General features: G+C 34.4%; 2 protein-coding genes across 12 annotated transcripts; one reads left to right on the top strand and one right to left on the bottom strand.

Moving 5' to 3' along the window:
* Positions 1-4577: 4577 nt before the first annotated feature.
* Positions 4578-8837, top strand: LOC130797576 (uncharacterized). 10 transcript variants are annotated; one of them, XM_057660204.1, is made up of 5 exons: positions 4589-4735; positions 5953-5969; positions 6086-6155; positions 6855-7320; positions 7892-8837. In XM_057660204.1, exons 4-5 carry the CDS (start codon positions 6874-6876, stop codon positions 8054-8056), a joined length of 612 nt encoding a protein of 203 aa, XP_057516187.1. In that variant the 5' UTR covers positions 4589-4735; positions 5953-5969; positions 6086-6155; positions 6855-6873; the 3' UTR covers positions 8057-8837. The 10 variants fall into 10 exon arrangements, with proteins under 10 accessions (XP_057516193.1, XP_057516191.1, XP_057516189.1 ...); XM_057660202.1 differs by having other exon boundaries at positions 5913-5969; XM_057660210.1 differs by lacking the exons at positions 5953-5969; positions 6086-6155 and having other exon boundaries at positions 4578-4735; positions 6855-6997; positions 7139-7320; positions 7895-8586.
* A 103-nt stretch (positions 8838-8940) lies between these two features.
* Positions 8941-16477, bottom strand: LOC130797575 (homeobox protein HAT3.1). 2 transcript variants are annotated; one of them, XM_057660198.1, is made up of 9 exons: positions 16206-16477; positions 14820-15786; positions 12361-12526; positions 12123-12246; positions 11909-12021; positions 11336-11833; positions 10556-10852; positions 9930-10019; positions 8941-9853 (listed from the first exon to the last, which is right to left on the bottom strand). In XM_057660198.1, exons 2-9 carry the CDS (start codon positions 15734-15736, stop codon positions 9479-9481), a joined length of 2580 nt encoding a protein of 859 aa, XP_057516181.1. In that variant the 5' UTR covers positions 15737-15786; positions 16206-16477; the 3' UTR covers positions 8941-9478. The 2 variants fall into 2 exon arrangements, with proteins under 2 accessions (XP_057516181.1, XP_057516182.1); XM_057660199.1 differs by having other exon boundaries at positions 14820-15789; positions 16206-16459.
* Between the last annotated feature and the right edge of the window lie 319 nt (positions 16478-16796).

Raw genomic sequence — 16796 nt, 5'->3', positions numbered from 1 at the left:
TTTCATACAAAAAATTGTGAATATAATAATCAAAATATAAAATTAATTACCTTGATAAAATGGTTTCCGTTCTATTTTTTTCTTTAAGCTTTTCCATTGTTGTATAATAATCCTCAAATATCCATTGTGGTTTTATCCAAAGCTTAACAGGAAATTCAGGATACGTCGAAATCAATTGAATGCCAATATTACGTTCTCGAAGCTTGTAAACAAAAACTTTCTTACTATCAACGACATTAGACCAACCACATGCACCATTCCCAACATAATCAGGAAATGCATCATTAGAGAAGACTATACAATTATCCAAATTACAACCCGGAATCTCAGAAGCCCTAATAAAAAAATTATAAAACGTACTCACAAATAACACAACATCATCCTCAAATCTCTCAACTTCAACCCATTCTCTAGAATTATCTCGAAACTCATAAACTTCTAGAACCTTCTTCATCTTCTTAATAGCGTAAACTTTCCCATTTAAGTTTGATCCAACTAAACGCTTCCTTGAATCCTTAAACATACTTACATTATCAGCCAACACTCGGAGTAATCCAAATTTATGCTTAGACATTTCGTAAAGTATTCCATTAGTGTCTAAAACATAAATTACTCCATTAAAATATAATATATCATCAAACCTATTAACAATACCCTCGTAATTAATACTAAACCAAGGTGTTTTCCAACCGTCATAACTACTTTCGCATGAAAAACTGCCCTCTAATCTTTGATCATTGTACAAAGCCAAAAACAAACACTCCTTCAAACTAGGAAGAGAAAACGACGTTGTAATGGGAACAAGACAAATGGTTGTTGCGAACTCCAATGAAGATGGAAGTTCAAAATTTCTCGACTCGTCTTCAGGTCCCATGTAGATAAGACTATGATAAGATTCCGTTAGAAGGGTGGACGGAAATCTGTTAACATCGAAATGAGTCCTCGGAAAATCAACGATAGGTGTTCCGAAGATTGGGTCGCATAGATGAATCTTGCCGTTGAAGAGATGAACAATACTGACTAGGAAAGGAAGATGATCGGTGGTTGGGGATGAAGGTTTTGGGTGGATTAGATATACGGCTAATGAATACATTACTCGATTTGATTCGGTAATGTGGCAAGGGAAGAGTGCAGAGATGGAGTTTGATCGCTGCCAATTCTTGCAGACGGATTGTAAATTGTGTAGGGTGTTGTTGTTATCATGGTTTTGCATATTTTCTGCGATTGATCGAAGGGCATCTAATGGAAGATTTGCCCAGTTTCTTTTATCTTCCTGATCATGATCATTGTTTTCTGTTGTTATTCTTGGGTTAGGATTGATCATGGGGTTTGAATATGAGTTTTGGTGTTCGAAATTTGGAATGGATACTTCTTCCATTGAATTAAGATATGATCGAATTGGGATTAACGGATACTTAATTCTTCCTTTCAACAGAAGATGATATATTAGGGTTTAAGATTAGGGTTTAATGATTCAGAATTAATGATACTTCTAATACCTTAAAACAAAAGAAGATTATTAGCTAGGGTTTATTGATTCACCTAATTTAGCATAAATTAGGTTTGTTGATTGAATGCAAATTGGAATTGAATATAATACAGATTCTTCCTTTAAATAGAAGAAGATTAGGGTTTAATGATTCAAATGGGAATTAAATGACCCTTCTAATCTAATACCTTTCAACAGAAGAAGATTATTAGCTAGGGTTTATTGAATCAAATTTGGGATGGATACATCTTCCTTTATATAGAAGAAGATTAGGGTTCGTTTATGGATTTTATTGGAATACTTTTACCTTTTCAACCCAAGAGTATTAGGTTATTGTTTATAATTAATTCCAACGCTGAAATATATAACGAAATTATTACTTTTCAGAGATAATTAAGGTTTAGGTAAAAAGATATATTTTTGTTCAGGAATATTTTAAAAATTTTAAAGTTTTTTTATTGAGAAATTTTTTTAATTTTAAATATCTAACAAAAAGATATATTTTTCATTTCTTAAGAAAAATAAAAAATAAATCACAAGAATTCTTCTATGAGAATGCCGAAATTTTTTTTTCATTAAATTTCAAAGTAGGAGGAGTATTGTTGTTATCCACTCTACTTTGTTCCTCTCAAATTCGTTTATATCATGTTTGGGAATGATGATTTCATTTGCAAATTTAAAATTGGCTCAAATTTATTTATTGTTTGGCAAATTAAAAATTTTCAAATTTGAATTTAGATCAAATTCCACTATTGTTTTTAAAATAGTTAAAGTTGAGAATTTGAAGATGACTGCCCAAACCTTATTGTTCTCAAATTCTTCATTTATGATTTTATAATTAAAATCCATTATTTAAAATGATTACTTGTCTCCAAACACAACATTAGTTCATTTTGTATTGTTGTTATCCAATGAAGCTCTTGAAGAGCTTCAGCATGATTCTTCAGTTCTATCGAACAAACAAATGCATAATGTGCGGATAGATTTTGTTAGCTTGACCTTGTTCTCATAGCAATGTGAGGTCTGAAAGATAGTTCTTTGCTAGGTGTAAAGATGCATGTTTGTGTTAGAAATACACGATTGGACACGCACAATATGATGAATTGTTACGGCGTAATAATTTGAACTTACTTCTCATTATCAATGGTGATTCTATGGATATCTAAAGAACATCTTCAAACTCAAAACACTATTATCACGTTCATCATATATATTTTACATGAATACTTTCCTCAACTACCTTGGTTCTTTTGTTATAAATTTAAAAAGCTTTATTCTTTTGGAAGGCGACTCGATGAAAGTGATCGATGCCATTACATCGAATGAAAGTGAAGCTGCTCACATTTACTTGTTTTTAGATATTAGAGTTTAAATCTTATTTTACTGATTTTGATTGTAGCTTTGTTCGTAAACATGATTATGTATTAGCCCATATCATAACTAGGTGGGATAGTGGAAATGCCATGAAAAAGATTTCTATGGAATCTTTTCCGTCAAACCTACAAACCTTGGTGTGGAACTTCATTTACGGTAACGCATGCTAAGGTTTACCTAAAAAAAGTCTTTATTATTATTGATAAGGAACAATAATCCTTGCGTCAAGTGTCAAAATCATCTATGAATTCTACTGATTATTTAGTTTGGTAGATTTTAGGATATATAATGTTATTAAGTAACAAAATACGTAATCAATAAAATTAAAATTTTATTAGTAAAAATTAGTTTTAATTAGTGAAAATTAGTTACATGATCAGTGAAAGAGAAAATGAGAGTGGAGGGAAAAAAAAAAAAGAAAAGTCGTTTATTTAGTATGCTAAAAGTATGTCACGTGCAAAGTCAACGCCCCACTTGATCCTTAACTGACTGTTTTCGTCAAATGGTAGTTTTTTGCAAAAAAAAAATTAGATTAGGTAGTTTCTGACAAAGGTGCAATAGACTAGATAGTTTTTTTTTTTTGTAATATTTCCTATCCTGTATCACTTATTAAAATTTTTTATATATTAATCTTAAGAAAAGGACTCTTACCTTTTAATTTGTTCAGCTACTCTTGTGAGAGACTGTCTCTCAAAAAGACAACATCAAAATAAGAACATATTTCTCGTAATTGTAATAATTGTAATAAGGACTCTTTAAATTGTAATAAATAGGCTATTTAGTCTACATGTCTAATGCATTTCTCGTAATTTATTTTACACGGCATTGAATTGGGTTGGGTTGGCCGGAGCCGCAAATCATCTTAAAAGTTGAAACAACTCATTACTCATCCATCCTCAAAAAAGTTGGGAGAACTAATGAAGAGAAGCAATCTTAGATGCGTATCTGATGGGTATTTCCATATAAGGTAAAAATAAATAGGGTTCCCTATTTTTTATCATTTTTTTCACCTTTCTTTTATGATTTTAATCTAAAAAGAAATCATACTTTCTCTCAAATTATTGTATTATAATAGGTCTTACTAACAGACGTATCTTATATTTAGGTTAAATAGCTCATTTAATATGACCGTATGCAAATTCGTCTCATCAAGAGACGATCTCTCAAAAGAATTACTCTTTTTACTTTTTACTCTCACGACCTATATGATAATCTAATTAAATGGTGGAAATGATAAAGAAAAATAAAAATGATTTTACTAGGAATATCTATTCATAAATTTAATGGTCATGCTCATTCTTCTCCAACAATCTAATTTTTTTTATAAAATTCATTTCAATACATTACCATTTGCACATATGGCATTAAATGGTAATGGATAATTGCGAAATAAAAACTTTTTAATGATAATTTTCCTTAATATAGGAATGAAATATTCTTATCAAGAAAATTTACACTATACATTATTGAGGGTATTGACAAGCGTCTGATAGCTAATTATAGTGATTAATTTGACCAGCTGATTTTAGTAACTTATTTGATTTAAAATCAACTAATTCAAAATAATAAGTTATTTTAACCAACTAGTTCACCAAACACTAATATTAGTTGGTTTAACCAACAATTAGCTAGAATAATACATTTTCTATTTTGGGTCAATAAACGCAGGTTACATCAACCTTTCACTATCGGTACTTGTACCATTCTATCTTTTCCTTCACCTTAATTTGTAATAAGTAACCTACTAAGTACTAACCTCTACTTATTTCCTCATCTTTCATCACCCAGTGACCAGTGTAGATGTTCTTATATCTCTCGTAATTGAAGCCTTGAAGCTATCCCTGTTCATTTGCGGTTCTTCTAACGATTTAGGTTTGTATCAATTCCAATACTTTCCCTCTTTTAATGTTTCATCTTTTCTTTTTCCGGCAATAGGATCATCAATCATGCGATAGATACATCTATATGCTTTGAATGGGATCGTACAACCCCTTTTACCCCCCTTTTTTACACTTAAATGATTGAAGTAAAAATATGCTGAAACCCTAGAAGGATTTTGGCTTTAAATTTAAGAAATTGTAATGATTCCCATCACAAGATTGAATGTAAATTTTATAATGGAATCCAATTGCGGGTTTTCTTTTTTTCTGTTATGAATCAGCAGGAATTAGTTGATGCACAGAAGTTGTTCGATGAAATGCCTAGTATTTTTAAAACATTTTCTCCCGAATTTTACTTTTTAATTTTAGGTTTTTCTCCCCTGACAGTAAATTAAACTGTATTACAATTATGATTTGCTGTTTTTGATTTTGAAGTACATTTTTAAGTTACAAACACTCATCATTGCGACAGTTTCTCATGTTGAATTGATTTGGTTCATGTAGCTTACCCATATTGTTGTTGGGATTAAGGCTTTGGTATTGTTGTTGACCTGGAACGATCATCGTTGCATCAAGTGTCAAAATCATCAATGAAATTCGCCTGATTATTTAGTTTGGAAGATTTTAAGATATGCGATGCTACTAAATATGCCAAAGTATGAAATACGTCCACCATACATCAAATTTTTGGGGAGCACTGAACAGAAACCATTTAGTCCATTTTGTTTACATCTGTGTCTTTTGTCATGCCTGACACTTTGAACAATCATTTTGGTGATGTGAGTTGAGATGTGTACAGTATGTTTATGAAGTTATAACTTATGCACGAGCCGCAACTTGGTATTTTAAGTCGTGATTTTGTAGGAATACTTGGTGTTTTGGTGCTTCTGGTTATAATTCATGTTTCAAGTCATGGTTGTGTGGAATTCTGACTCTGAACACTCTTTTTATTACTATAGTTGAAGGTGATACTAGTCATGGTTGGTGCTCCTAGCGAGGGGTGAATGTACATTAAGTCAACGATGTCAATTGACAGCATTGAAGTTATGTATAAAATTGTATTCCTACGAATAATAATATGTGTTCTAGTTAAGTTAGTAGGAAATTTACTATTTGATAGCACTCACTCGGGTTCAAACCTCAATAAGTACAATTGTCTTTTTTACTAGAAAGTGGAAATGAGGCATTAATATCAATGACATTTTGTAGACAGCAAACACATTCAGGTAATACTGATTAGAGATACCCATTCACATTCCTCACTCTTCTCGACATCTCCTTGACTCCTCCAAACCCTCACTGACCCAAACTCCTCCCGTCCTCTGCCATGTGTTGTCTGCAGCCATCTCTCAATGACCGTCAAGTGGCTGCCGCCTGATTCGTCAACCACTTGTTGCCGCCTGTGCATCCATGTATGTGTCTATATTTTACTTTGTTTTCTTTTTCTTTCCTTCCAAAAAAAAGGTTTTGAATTAGTGCAATTGTTTTAAATTTGTTTAAATGTGGAGTAATTGTTAAATATTGTTTGCTAATTCATGATTGATGATTATACAATAGCCCATTAACATTTGTTAATCAATTTGGAGTTTTGGGTTAATTTGGAAAATGTTTAAATTTAGGGTTTCTTTTTTGAAATGTTGGAATTTGTAGGAGTTTCAATTGATTAGTATTTTAAGTCTACAATTGTCTATTAACGTTTTTTTTCTGAATTTGTATGAATTTAATTGATTTTCTTGGAATAAGTTTAAATTTATCAATTTAGGGTTTTTCATTTTGGTTATACGTTGATGGATATAATTTTTTTGAATATAATCGACTATCATTTGATTTTATTCTCGATCTGCCCCTGCTTCTAGTTATAATAAGACGATATAGATCTACCAAAATTGAATGTCAAATTTGGTACACTTTTGATTGACTCCAATTTTTTAAACTCTGGAGTGATGCAGTAAGGCAGAATTTTGACATTCTTATTTTCAGGAGAGCTCTAATTGATAATTGCCTCTGTTCCCCTAATTCCTACTTTTAATTTACAGTTTAAATTATTGGCTGCATGTTCTGGTTATCATTTGATACTTGTTTGACGTCATATAACTCCTTAATTTCGGCAGATTTTAGTACTCTTTTGCTATGGGAAGTGAAGCTGAGAAGAAATATGCTGACTTTCAGGAGTTGGTGAAGCGGACTGTGTACCTTGACAATCTCTCAAACCTCGTTACAGATTCAGTTATCAGGACCGCGTTTGAACAGTATGGTACTGTGACCAGCATACATTTCATCCCAAATTACATAGATCCAATCTACAATGGAATGTGTGCCCTTGTTGTAATGGAGAGTGCAAAACAAGCGAAAAATATTCTTAACCTGCTGTCTTCTTATCCATTCATGATGTCAGGAATGCCACGACCAGTTAGAGGTCGTCCTGCAGAACCAGAAATGTTTGAGGACCGTCCACCTAAGCCTGGTCGGAAGATACAGTTGTTTTGGATGGATCCAAAAGATCCTGATTTTGAGGTGGCTGAAAAGCTGAAGCACCTGGCAAGAAAACATATCGCTGAAGAGTCCTTCCTACAAAAGGTTCGGATCTGTTCAGGCATACTTCTCTTTACCTTCATTATTAGCCTCTATATGAAGTTCCGAAAATATATTTGTAGTTTTGATTTAAACTTGGGTTGCTGACTTACTTTTTTGCTAAACTGTAAGAAGAACAGACCTCGTAGTACGAGGTGGTTAAAAACTTTTTGAAGGGAAAAATGTGAGCATTGTTCTACACAAAACCCTTTTCTTTTCCTTCAATACTCCTTTTAAGAGAAAAGGGAAAACCTTTTGCTTGGAGCTTTGAAGCACGAAATGCAAAACTTTTCCCCGTACCTTGTTTCAAATCATTTGTACCGATATGGTACAGAAATGCGATTTGATAGCCGGCAATAGCGCTTCGATAGTAGTTATATTATGTTCTACTTTTGTGATATAAGACTTTTGATCTATAATTAGTAGTTTCGTTTATAGCTTCCAATCCTGCCAAGTGCCAATTATAGGGTTCATATTGGTTTGTTCTTGTATTTGTTTTTAGTTCCTAATACTATCAGCCATCAGGTTCCCATTTTGTTTGTAATGATCATGTATTGGTGTTAATCATATGATGTAGCAGAAGCAGCGAGAGCTGGAAGAAGATCTCTCGAAGCAGCAAGCTGAGACCCTAAAAGGACATTACAAAAAGTTCGAACTGATGGATTCGGTACTAAATGAAGGCACCTCAAAACGTCTAGCTAAGCACTATGGGGTAAACATCAATGACGACAAAGGAATCTGACATGTTTGTTCTGAGGTAATGACGGAGTTTGTTAGTTGTGAGCTTCATGAATGATCTTGTTTCTTTCATGAAAGTAGAAATATCCAAGATCTGAAGGATAGAAATGTTCATATTAGGTGTTTGAAACATTACTTTTCATACCTATCTACTTGATGGATACTTGAAAATTGGATGTCTGACATGCAATTTCGTTCAAGATTGCTGGTCTTTTGTTGTACAGAAGTAGTATTGTATCGAACTCGAGATTGTCACTATTGCTATTAATAGAAATGACCGGTTTCGCACCGAAACCCTTATTCCCATGGTTCTCTTTATACTCATGCACTCCACTGTATTGTTTGTACATGTCTTAATTTTCTACTTTTTGATCAAACACGCTATTCAGAGATGGCAACAGGCCGGATCGTAAGGACGAAGATCCCTATTTTTTCACACGGCATGTATTGTGCATATTTGACCTTCAATTGCAGTTGGAAGTGCTTGTGCCCATTTTTTAGAGTTAAAAGTATAATATTCTGCTTTGAATTATAGGAGTTGTTGTGTATATTTGATCTTCAATTTTTTATTTTTTTTTTTTGCTATCTTATGAAATATTAAGATCATGCATATTCAATTTTTAAATTATTTTTAAGAGGGAGCGGTTAAACAGTGGGGTAGTAAATAAAGATTGATCATCGATAAAATGCATCGTCATTCAAAATGATACCACCTAATACCACCATTCCCACTTGTAAGAGGCGTAACAGTATTAGCTTGCTAAAACTTGCTACAAGTATACTGAATATGGGTTCCTCTTCTATAATTGATCCTAACTTAAATTTTTTAACAAAATGATTTACTTGGTGAAGGGAAGCCAGCAAACCCTAATGAAGCAACAATAAAAATAAGCAGGCACCAAAATTGCAATGTACATTCTTCCCAAGAAGCTTGGTACATAACAAAAACAGGACTTCAGTACTCTGTGTTAAACTTGAACTTTGCACAAGTTACAGAATTACAATGTGATTCTACCCTAAACTAACTGCTAGAAGGATCAAACACCAAGGCCATTGACTCTCAACATCTACTGGAGAATCGACTTTTACACATTAGTAGAAACCCCTACACTTCGATGAATATCAAAGGATACAACGAACAAGTAAATCTAAAACATCAGTTTTGCTGCCTACGCTGGTCTGATAGCATAAAAAGAGCTGCCCCTTTTTTCCTCCCAAGGCAACCTCAAACAAAATGCAGCGTCAACGAGTAGGTTATTCCAAAGAGAAGTATGGTAAATTTCTCATCTGAGTGCGAGGAGTCAGTCATGTGGTGAATCTTATAAGTGATAATTAGTACGATATGACTACATAGCCCCTCAGAATCTTGATTTTTCGCAATTGTTGTGGCTGGTGGGATATTGGTTCCCATGTGAGGAATTCTCTCTCAGGTAGATGATTTCCTCCTTTTCCTCTGCACTTTACCTTGTGGAACTTCAGGCTCTTGCTGTGGGTTAGCCTGAGTACCCTCTTTCAAGTTCTCTGCACCGGAGGTTTCAAGCACCGATTGATCACCTTCTGAATTCTTGCTAGATTTTCGAGGTATCAACTTCTGTGCTTTGATTCCATCCATAATGCAAGTCTCAGCTGTGACACTCTCAGGGACAACAGCACGATCACCCGTCAAAGCACTGCCAACTCCATCTAAAGCAACACTATGAGATTGGGATGTGTTGCTACTTGATACAACCCTTACATTTGCTTCTACACGAGATGGATGGTGGTGTAAACTCCAACGAGCATTCCCAAACCATTTGTCGACCTGTAAGAGAAATCATTGTAATAAAATATAATCATGGAAACATTTTAATCAGTTGCAGAAAAGGGATTCCACCAACCCGTTTAGCTGTGAGTCCAAGTTCACTTGCCAACTTCTCTTTAGTTTCACGATCAGGATACTGATTTTCCTTGAATGATTCGTAGAGTCTCTGCACAACACATAACACCAATACAAAATTAAATCATGGATTGCAATCCAAATATGGAAGATATTCTAATTGCTCATATCCATTCACTGTTTTGTCCAAATTATCAAGTTAAACAACCCACAAGTTGTGCAAATTAACAAGTATATAGACACCTTAAATCCTGAAATGCTACCCACAATGAATATTTTTAGATAAACCAACAAGGTAAAAGGGCAATATGCATACTATACCTTAGAGATTATAGGGTATTTCCCTCTCGGAAAAGATTCTAGAGTCTTAACACACACAAAGATGATCATCTATGTGAAATAGCCATAACAAGGAGTTAACTAAAACGACAACTCATAATCCTTGACATACCAAAAACAAGAGAAAAAAAATAATTAGCCCACCACTTGTCCCCCATGTCACGTTTACCACAACAGAAGTAGCTAAATGCGCTTGAGATAATCTCTTAGAGACAGCAGGGTAACATCAGAACTTGCTGACATACAAAAAACACAACTTTTTCATAGAATATATATGCACCAAAATACCTTAGTCACTTCTCCTCCAAGTTTATTGTATTCTGTTCTTTTCATTCTACTACTTCCAGCAAAACTTGTTTTTGGCGAGCTATCTTGCAGCTGAACTTGTGTCCCTCTTGCAACTTGAGGATTGGCCTTAGGTCGACCTCTTTTTCGAGGATTACCTAAGCTATCAGTGCCAGCAGTAGTCGAAACACCCAATACTAAAGTAGTATTTTCAGCTCTGTTTTTCCTTGTCCGTGTTGCGGCAGTATTTGTCCATTCTTCATCATCACTTGAATCGGAAGCATCATTTCCATATGTTTCCTAACAATACAAGAATGCATCAAAACGCCTTTCACTCACTAACTTTACAACAAAAAAGAACATCATTAAAATCATTAACAATACTCCTAAATATGATGAACTTATACCAAAATTACAGCATAAAAGGATAACAGACTTCTTGCATAAAGATCCCACTAGATGATATCATCAAAGCAAAAATCGTAAATGCAATGTCTTCAATGAGGAATGCAATTAAAGAGAACAAAAGCCAAAAGGGTTCCACGAGTTTATAAAGAAATACAAATACGCCCTTGAAGATGACCACAGCATTATGTACTCTATATGGGGATTAGAAAAACACACAGCGCTGACGTATTTAATAAAAATGACATTATAGAGACCAACTTCTTAATCTTCTACAAATAAAAAATTATTCAGTACACACACAGATGAATAGCCAAAAATCCACAATACTTGGTGAAGAATATGTACTCTATAAATATTGCAGAGGATAATACTTACATCGTAGAGCTTTTTGTAGTCTAATTTCTCCACACATCTTTTGGCAGTAATAGGTGAAGATTCGGCAAAATCTTGCTCCAATTCCAAAGGTACAGATGGCTCATCTTTGCCTGAAGTCCCATCATCACCAATTGCTGTACCTAGATCTTCGGAAGCAGATGTAAAATCTGAACTTGAACTTTCATGTTCAGCCTCATCCTCATTAACATTTGCAGCATCAGGATCAAAATCATCATCTTCTGAATCATCAGAAGGAAGCTCAAGATTTTTTTCTGCCCCTTGAAAGGCCCCAAGATCTTCTGAAGCAGAAGAAAAATCTGAAGAGTCAGAATCATCAGAATTAGACTCATCTGAACTTGATTCATTCTCTTCACCATTGGCGTCATCATCTAGGCCATCTGGGTTGTACTCATCATCCTCCGAATCATCTGAAGGGAGTCCCATAATATCATCCAAGCCTTTGCCATTTTCTGTTGCTACTGCTTCGGGAAAAACTTTCTACGGGTACAAAACATCATTAGAATGAGAAGCAACAAAAAGATGTCAACAGAAAAGGGAAATGCCTTATAGTACCTCCCAATTGTCCTCAATTGAAAGCTTAATTCCATGAGAGTCATTAATCAAGTCAATGCAGTCAGCTTTGCAATCACAAGCTGGACATAGCCAACCCTCATCACCAGGAGGAACTGAACAGAGGAGCACCAGAACAGCCATGAACAAAAGATTTGAGAATATTTTTAAACAATAAATAAAAGGTGAATACTATTAATGAATCAGATGGAGTTACTTTCTTCAGATGGCAACGGCGGATTTAAACAGTATTGGTGGAATCCACGTTCACAAATACCATCACAAAGAAGAATATCATTGTCAGTAGACAAATCTTTGGACCCACACTTGGCACAGAAAATCTGTTACATGAAAAATAACGTATAATTTTAAACAACTCTTCAAACAAGGAAACATGTTCAATGACAAATTCTACATAAAAATATTTTTACACAAGATTGTTAATATCCTCTTACATCCTCACTATCAATCAGTCCATCAGAATCGTATAATGACTCAGGAAATTTCCCTTCAGACAACATTGATTCAAGCCGCTGAAACAGATCCCTGATTTTTAACTTATGGCGATTTATATCAGACCTTGCACGCTCAAGCTCTTGCTCAGGCCTTAACTTCTCTAGGCTGTAACATAATCACACACAATCAATAAATTCAATACAGGTTGCATAATTGCTGCATGCAATATACAGACATCGAATTCTGACTAAGCTAATAATAACCTACATTTGAACAGTGAGGCTTCATATGCCACCCTTGAAGGCAGGTAATTATATGGACTCCAAATTGCGACAAAACCACCATGCTATTGGGAGCCACAAAAACAAAAATGAATGAATAATGCCACATTTTGGACAGCATGTGCATAGATCATTCATCATCTAGCACAAGTATTGGTACATAGAAATGGACCACCGCGATTGAAAAAGAACTATAATTTTCAACATGAGCTAAAATATCATCTAGCACAGATGATGGTAAATCAAAATTCTAAAGTATCAAAAAAGTTGCAGATTACTATCTAAAGGAGATTGTTGATGTCCAAATACTTCTGACTTTTTTCCCAAAAATATCCGATTTATAAATCAACTTCAGGTGAGGTTCATGAAGTGTAGACCAGTAAAACTGACCCTTAGTAGTTAGTAAATGGAAAAAATATGATCAAGAATCTTCCGTAGTGAATGGACTTTATGTAGAACCATTCGTGCAGTATAATCGACTGATGAAGCTTTCCAATCTAAAGATGAATAGGAAATTCCAAAAGAAAAAAAGCAAAAAGGCAATAACTTGGACAGGGAAAGCATAAGGCTAAGTATTGAAAAGGTACATAAGCTCTCACTCATGCACATTAGCACATATTCTACTGTAAACCACAGTGTATGTCAAAGCTAATTTTTTGCTCATTCACTCACCTTAAAAACTACAAATGAGTAAAAGGAAGCAAATGAGCACAATGTAGCTACGAATTTACGGTAAAACCTGGGTATACACTGAAATGCTTCACTCTAATTGGTTTAATATGACTCTAAGAATCCTGAAGATGTCTAATTATAATTATAAAGAGAAACTGGGGTACCAGCACTTAAAACTACACAAGAATTAGCTCATCGTGAGAAGATTGGCAATCATGTGACACTAGTTCTAATACTTAGACACATACCAGTATATGAGTTCTTGAGTCTGAGTAACAAAGCAAATAATACATTATATTAGGACGAGAAAAGTTTACCAAGATTCATGTCTTGTAACTTCAAAGTCTACATTGGCAGAAAAAAAGAGGGACCCAACTAATTTTGAAAAATTCATAACATTTCATGTTAAATGCACAATAAGCATTCTAATCGAACTTGATTTTTCATTATATTAACACTTTAAAGTTCACATAATTTATATGGGAGGAAGTGTTAGGGAAACGAGGGGAGATAAATGGAGGCATGAGCTGTCCATTATTTGGATAGCAAATAAGGGAGAACATTTCGGGGAGAAGCATTGGAGGGATGAATTTCTTCAAATTTTATAAGAAACTCATGTCAAGAGCAATGGAAAGATAGGGAAAGAAAGCCCATCAATCTTCCATCCTCTCTTCTTTTCCTTTGTCAAGACTCAAGAGTTATCCAAAGTCCAAACAAATCTAAGAAATTCATAATAAATATGAGTAGATGATGAACATAAAATTTGTACCTTAATTAGAACTTATTTTAGAAAATACTTGCGCAATGGCAAGGTAAGGTATCATGACCATGTCAAGCACCAAAACAACATTTGTTTTAGAACAAAAAGACCTTAAAAATGGTATGACCCAAAAGATATCTATGTCATGGGAGCAATTTTATTGGAGACCAACCTCAAGCCCGATCCAATGGAGCAAGGATGGGTACAATTTTGGAAGATTATGACCTAGGGTTGTGATGAATGTTAGGCCAAACCCACCCCATCTGGCCATTCCTGTCTTTTACAAAGCGAATGAGATAGTATTAGTTTTTGTTTAAAGATAAAACTACACACATGTAGGGATTGGAAATACAATTTTTATTTATTTAACGCTTCTACTAGTTTTATGTTCATGATATAAATACCATGATCTGATATCAACCTAGGTTGTGGAATTGAAGGGACGAACAAAAGTTTAGTTACTAAGGCCAAATGACATCAATCTTTCTTCTCACTTCATGGTTTTACCGACATATGATGAAGTCCTTAATGATTCGGGGTTTCTCAATCTAATAGTATTGTTATTGTACAAGAACACCCTTGGATTCAGTAAACTATAAAAAGTTATCTATGCAAAACACACTTTTATCGGTATAAACTTCAGGCAAGCAATGACATTAAATATTTCATACACAAATGACAGTTCTAGGGGTAGGGATCGCTACATAACAACATGAAACTAAAAGAAAAAAATAAGTCAACAAACCTTTGTCCCCTCCACCCTTCACTGGAATAAGCATCAAGCAAATTTTGTGCATATTTCATCCTGTGCAGCAAGTATCTCAAATGCCGTCTCATTTTCGAAAATTCATCATTAGATTTATCATCCTTTACCGCCCCTTTTTTCCTTCCTCTTCTTTCAGCACGGCCCTTCGTAGTTTCCAAATTTACACTTGGTTCAGGATCTTTCGAAACCTCCTTTGACCTGGAGCGCAAGGATCTGTTACTAGTTTGTTGTTGAGTGTTTTTTGTTGCACTCTTAGGCTTTCGGCCCCGTCCAATTTTCTCACCACCATCAAGAATTCCGAGTCCTAGAACCACAACATGCATCTTCTCATCTGCATTGGGAGACAATGGTGGTGTCGACTGGTCAATAGAACTAGGCTTGGCATCACAAGCACCACATCCATTTTCTTCAAATTTCTTCAACACATCACCATGCAATATTTCTACTTGTTCATCCAGGGATATTTGAGCACCTTCCATCCGAGATACATCCCCACATTCATTTTCCTCGCTTTTACCGCAATTCTTCAACATATCATTATGCAATATTGCCACTTGTTCAACAGGAGATATCTGTTCACATTCCATCCGAGATGAATTGCCTGCATCATTTCGGCTTTCCACATTCTCCTTGACTTTCACATTATCTGGTACAGCTTCTGAAGCATCAAATTCTTCCAATCCAGGTTGCTCACATGTCACACAAACAGCAACAGGTTCCCCCTGATTTTCAGACCCATGTTCAAATCTTAAGCTAATATCCACTCTATCCAAGGACATACCATCAGTAATTACATCATTCGTCGGTTCACCCTTATTTGTTAGATTATCAAGACTTCCAATATCATTCTCAAACAATTGATTTTCATGCAAAACAGTAGTATTCTGAAATTCCATTTGAGTTCCACCCCAGTCAGCTCTTTAGGTAGTATTTGATCAGTAAACACCTGCTATCCCCCAATCATCTAATCAGAGTTCAACGTTTGTCTAAATTCTCCGGAACTAAAGAACTAAATTTGACAAATAATCCAAGTACAATATATGTAACAAAATTAATTGCCCAATGCCACCAAAAATTATTAGTAACTAAATTTCATAAATTCAACAATTATAATAGATAATCATAATGTATTCAAGGAAATGCCGAAACTCAAAATCCCCAAAAATGGAGCTTTAAAAAATACTCACAAAATCATCATCATCATAGCCGGTGTAATACAAAATCACAAAATACAACATTTAAATGCGAATGATTTACAGCCCAAAAAAATTTCAAAATATTTTAAGAGATAACTAAATCAACAAACCTAAAGATTGTATAAGAAATGGATGAAAAATATCTTCAAAATTGCAAATACCAACATACCAATGAAAAAGGAGCAATAAAACATCAATTTGCAAGAGGTAAAAGAGAAGATAGCAAGAGAAACGCCGATGCAAGTATGTCGGCTGAAGATAAGATCCGAGAAGTGAAGATGTAGTAGCTAGGTTTTTTTTGGGAGGGGAATTTGGGGGGGAAAAAAGTGACTTTGTAGAGTGTTGAACTCGAATTCCGGGAACCAATGGTTCCAAAATACTCTCTTTATGGAATAATAGTTGTATGAATCTACACTTGGTAAAAATCTCGTCTTGGAAAATGGAAATGCAATCATAGTAGTTTTAGTAAGGTGGACGCAAATATGGGTAATATGAGCCCGTGGGTATTAGGAAGAAGGCCCGTTTGTTCATGTGGCCCATTTTACTCTTTGAAATTTTCAAATAAGTAATCACTTTGACACGGACCCATATAAGCAGTTTAAATCATTATATTAAAAAAATTTAAAGCTACATCTAAACTTTTTTGACAAATGCTTTATTAAGATCGTCTCACCGTAAGACGGTTTAATATGCGCTATCCCAATTTTTATTTTCCTAAAAATTAATGAAAAAACAATTTTTATTTAGTTATCTGTTGTGT

This window comes from Amaranthus tricolor, chromosome 13 (assembly GCF_026212465.1).
Source record: "Amaranthus tricolor cultivar Red isolate AtriRed21 chromosome 13, ASM2621246v1, whole genome shotgun sequence".
Lineage (NCBI taxonomy): Eukaryota > Viridiplantae > Streptophyta > Magnoliopsida > Caryophyllales > Amaranthaceae > Amaranthus > Amaranthus tricolor.
The sequence above is the reverse complement of the archived record's forward strand: the minus strand, read 5'-3'. Positions and strand labels throughout refer to the sequence as shown.

What these genes read in the sequence shown, in the direction of transcription:
- LOC130797575 (XM_057660198.1), bottom strand. Translation starts at nt 15,736, where the DNA reads ATGGAATTTCAGAATACTACTGTTTTGCATGAAAATCAATTGTTTGAG. An exon ending in GACTGATTGATAGTGAGGAT is followed by an intron (nt 12,247 to 12,360) that starts GTAAGAGGATAT and finishes TTCATGTAACAG; the next exon opens with ATTTTCTGTGCCAAGTGTGG. An exon ending in ACTACAAAAAGCTCTACGAT is followed by an intron (nt 10,853 to 11,335) that starts GTAAGTATTATC and finishes TTGTATTGTTAG; the next exon opens with GAAACATATGGAAATGATGC.
- LOC130797576 (XM_057660200.1), top strand. Translation starts at nt 6,874, where the DNA reads ATGGGAAGTGAAGCTGAGAAGAAATATGCTGACTTTCAGGAGTTGGTG. An exon ending in AAGAGTCCTTCCTACAAAAG is followed by an intron (nt 7,321 to 7,891) that starts GTTCGGATCTGT and finishes CATATGATGTAG; the next exon opens with CAGAAGCAGCGAGAGCTGGA.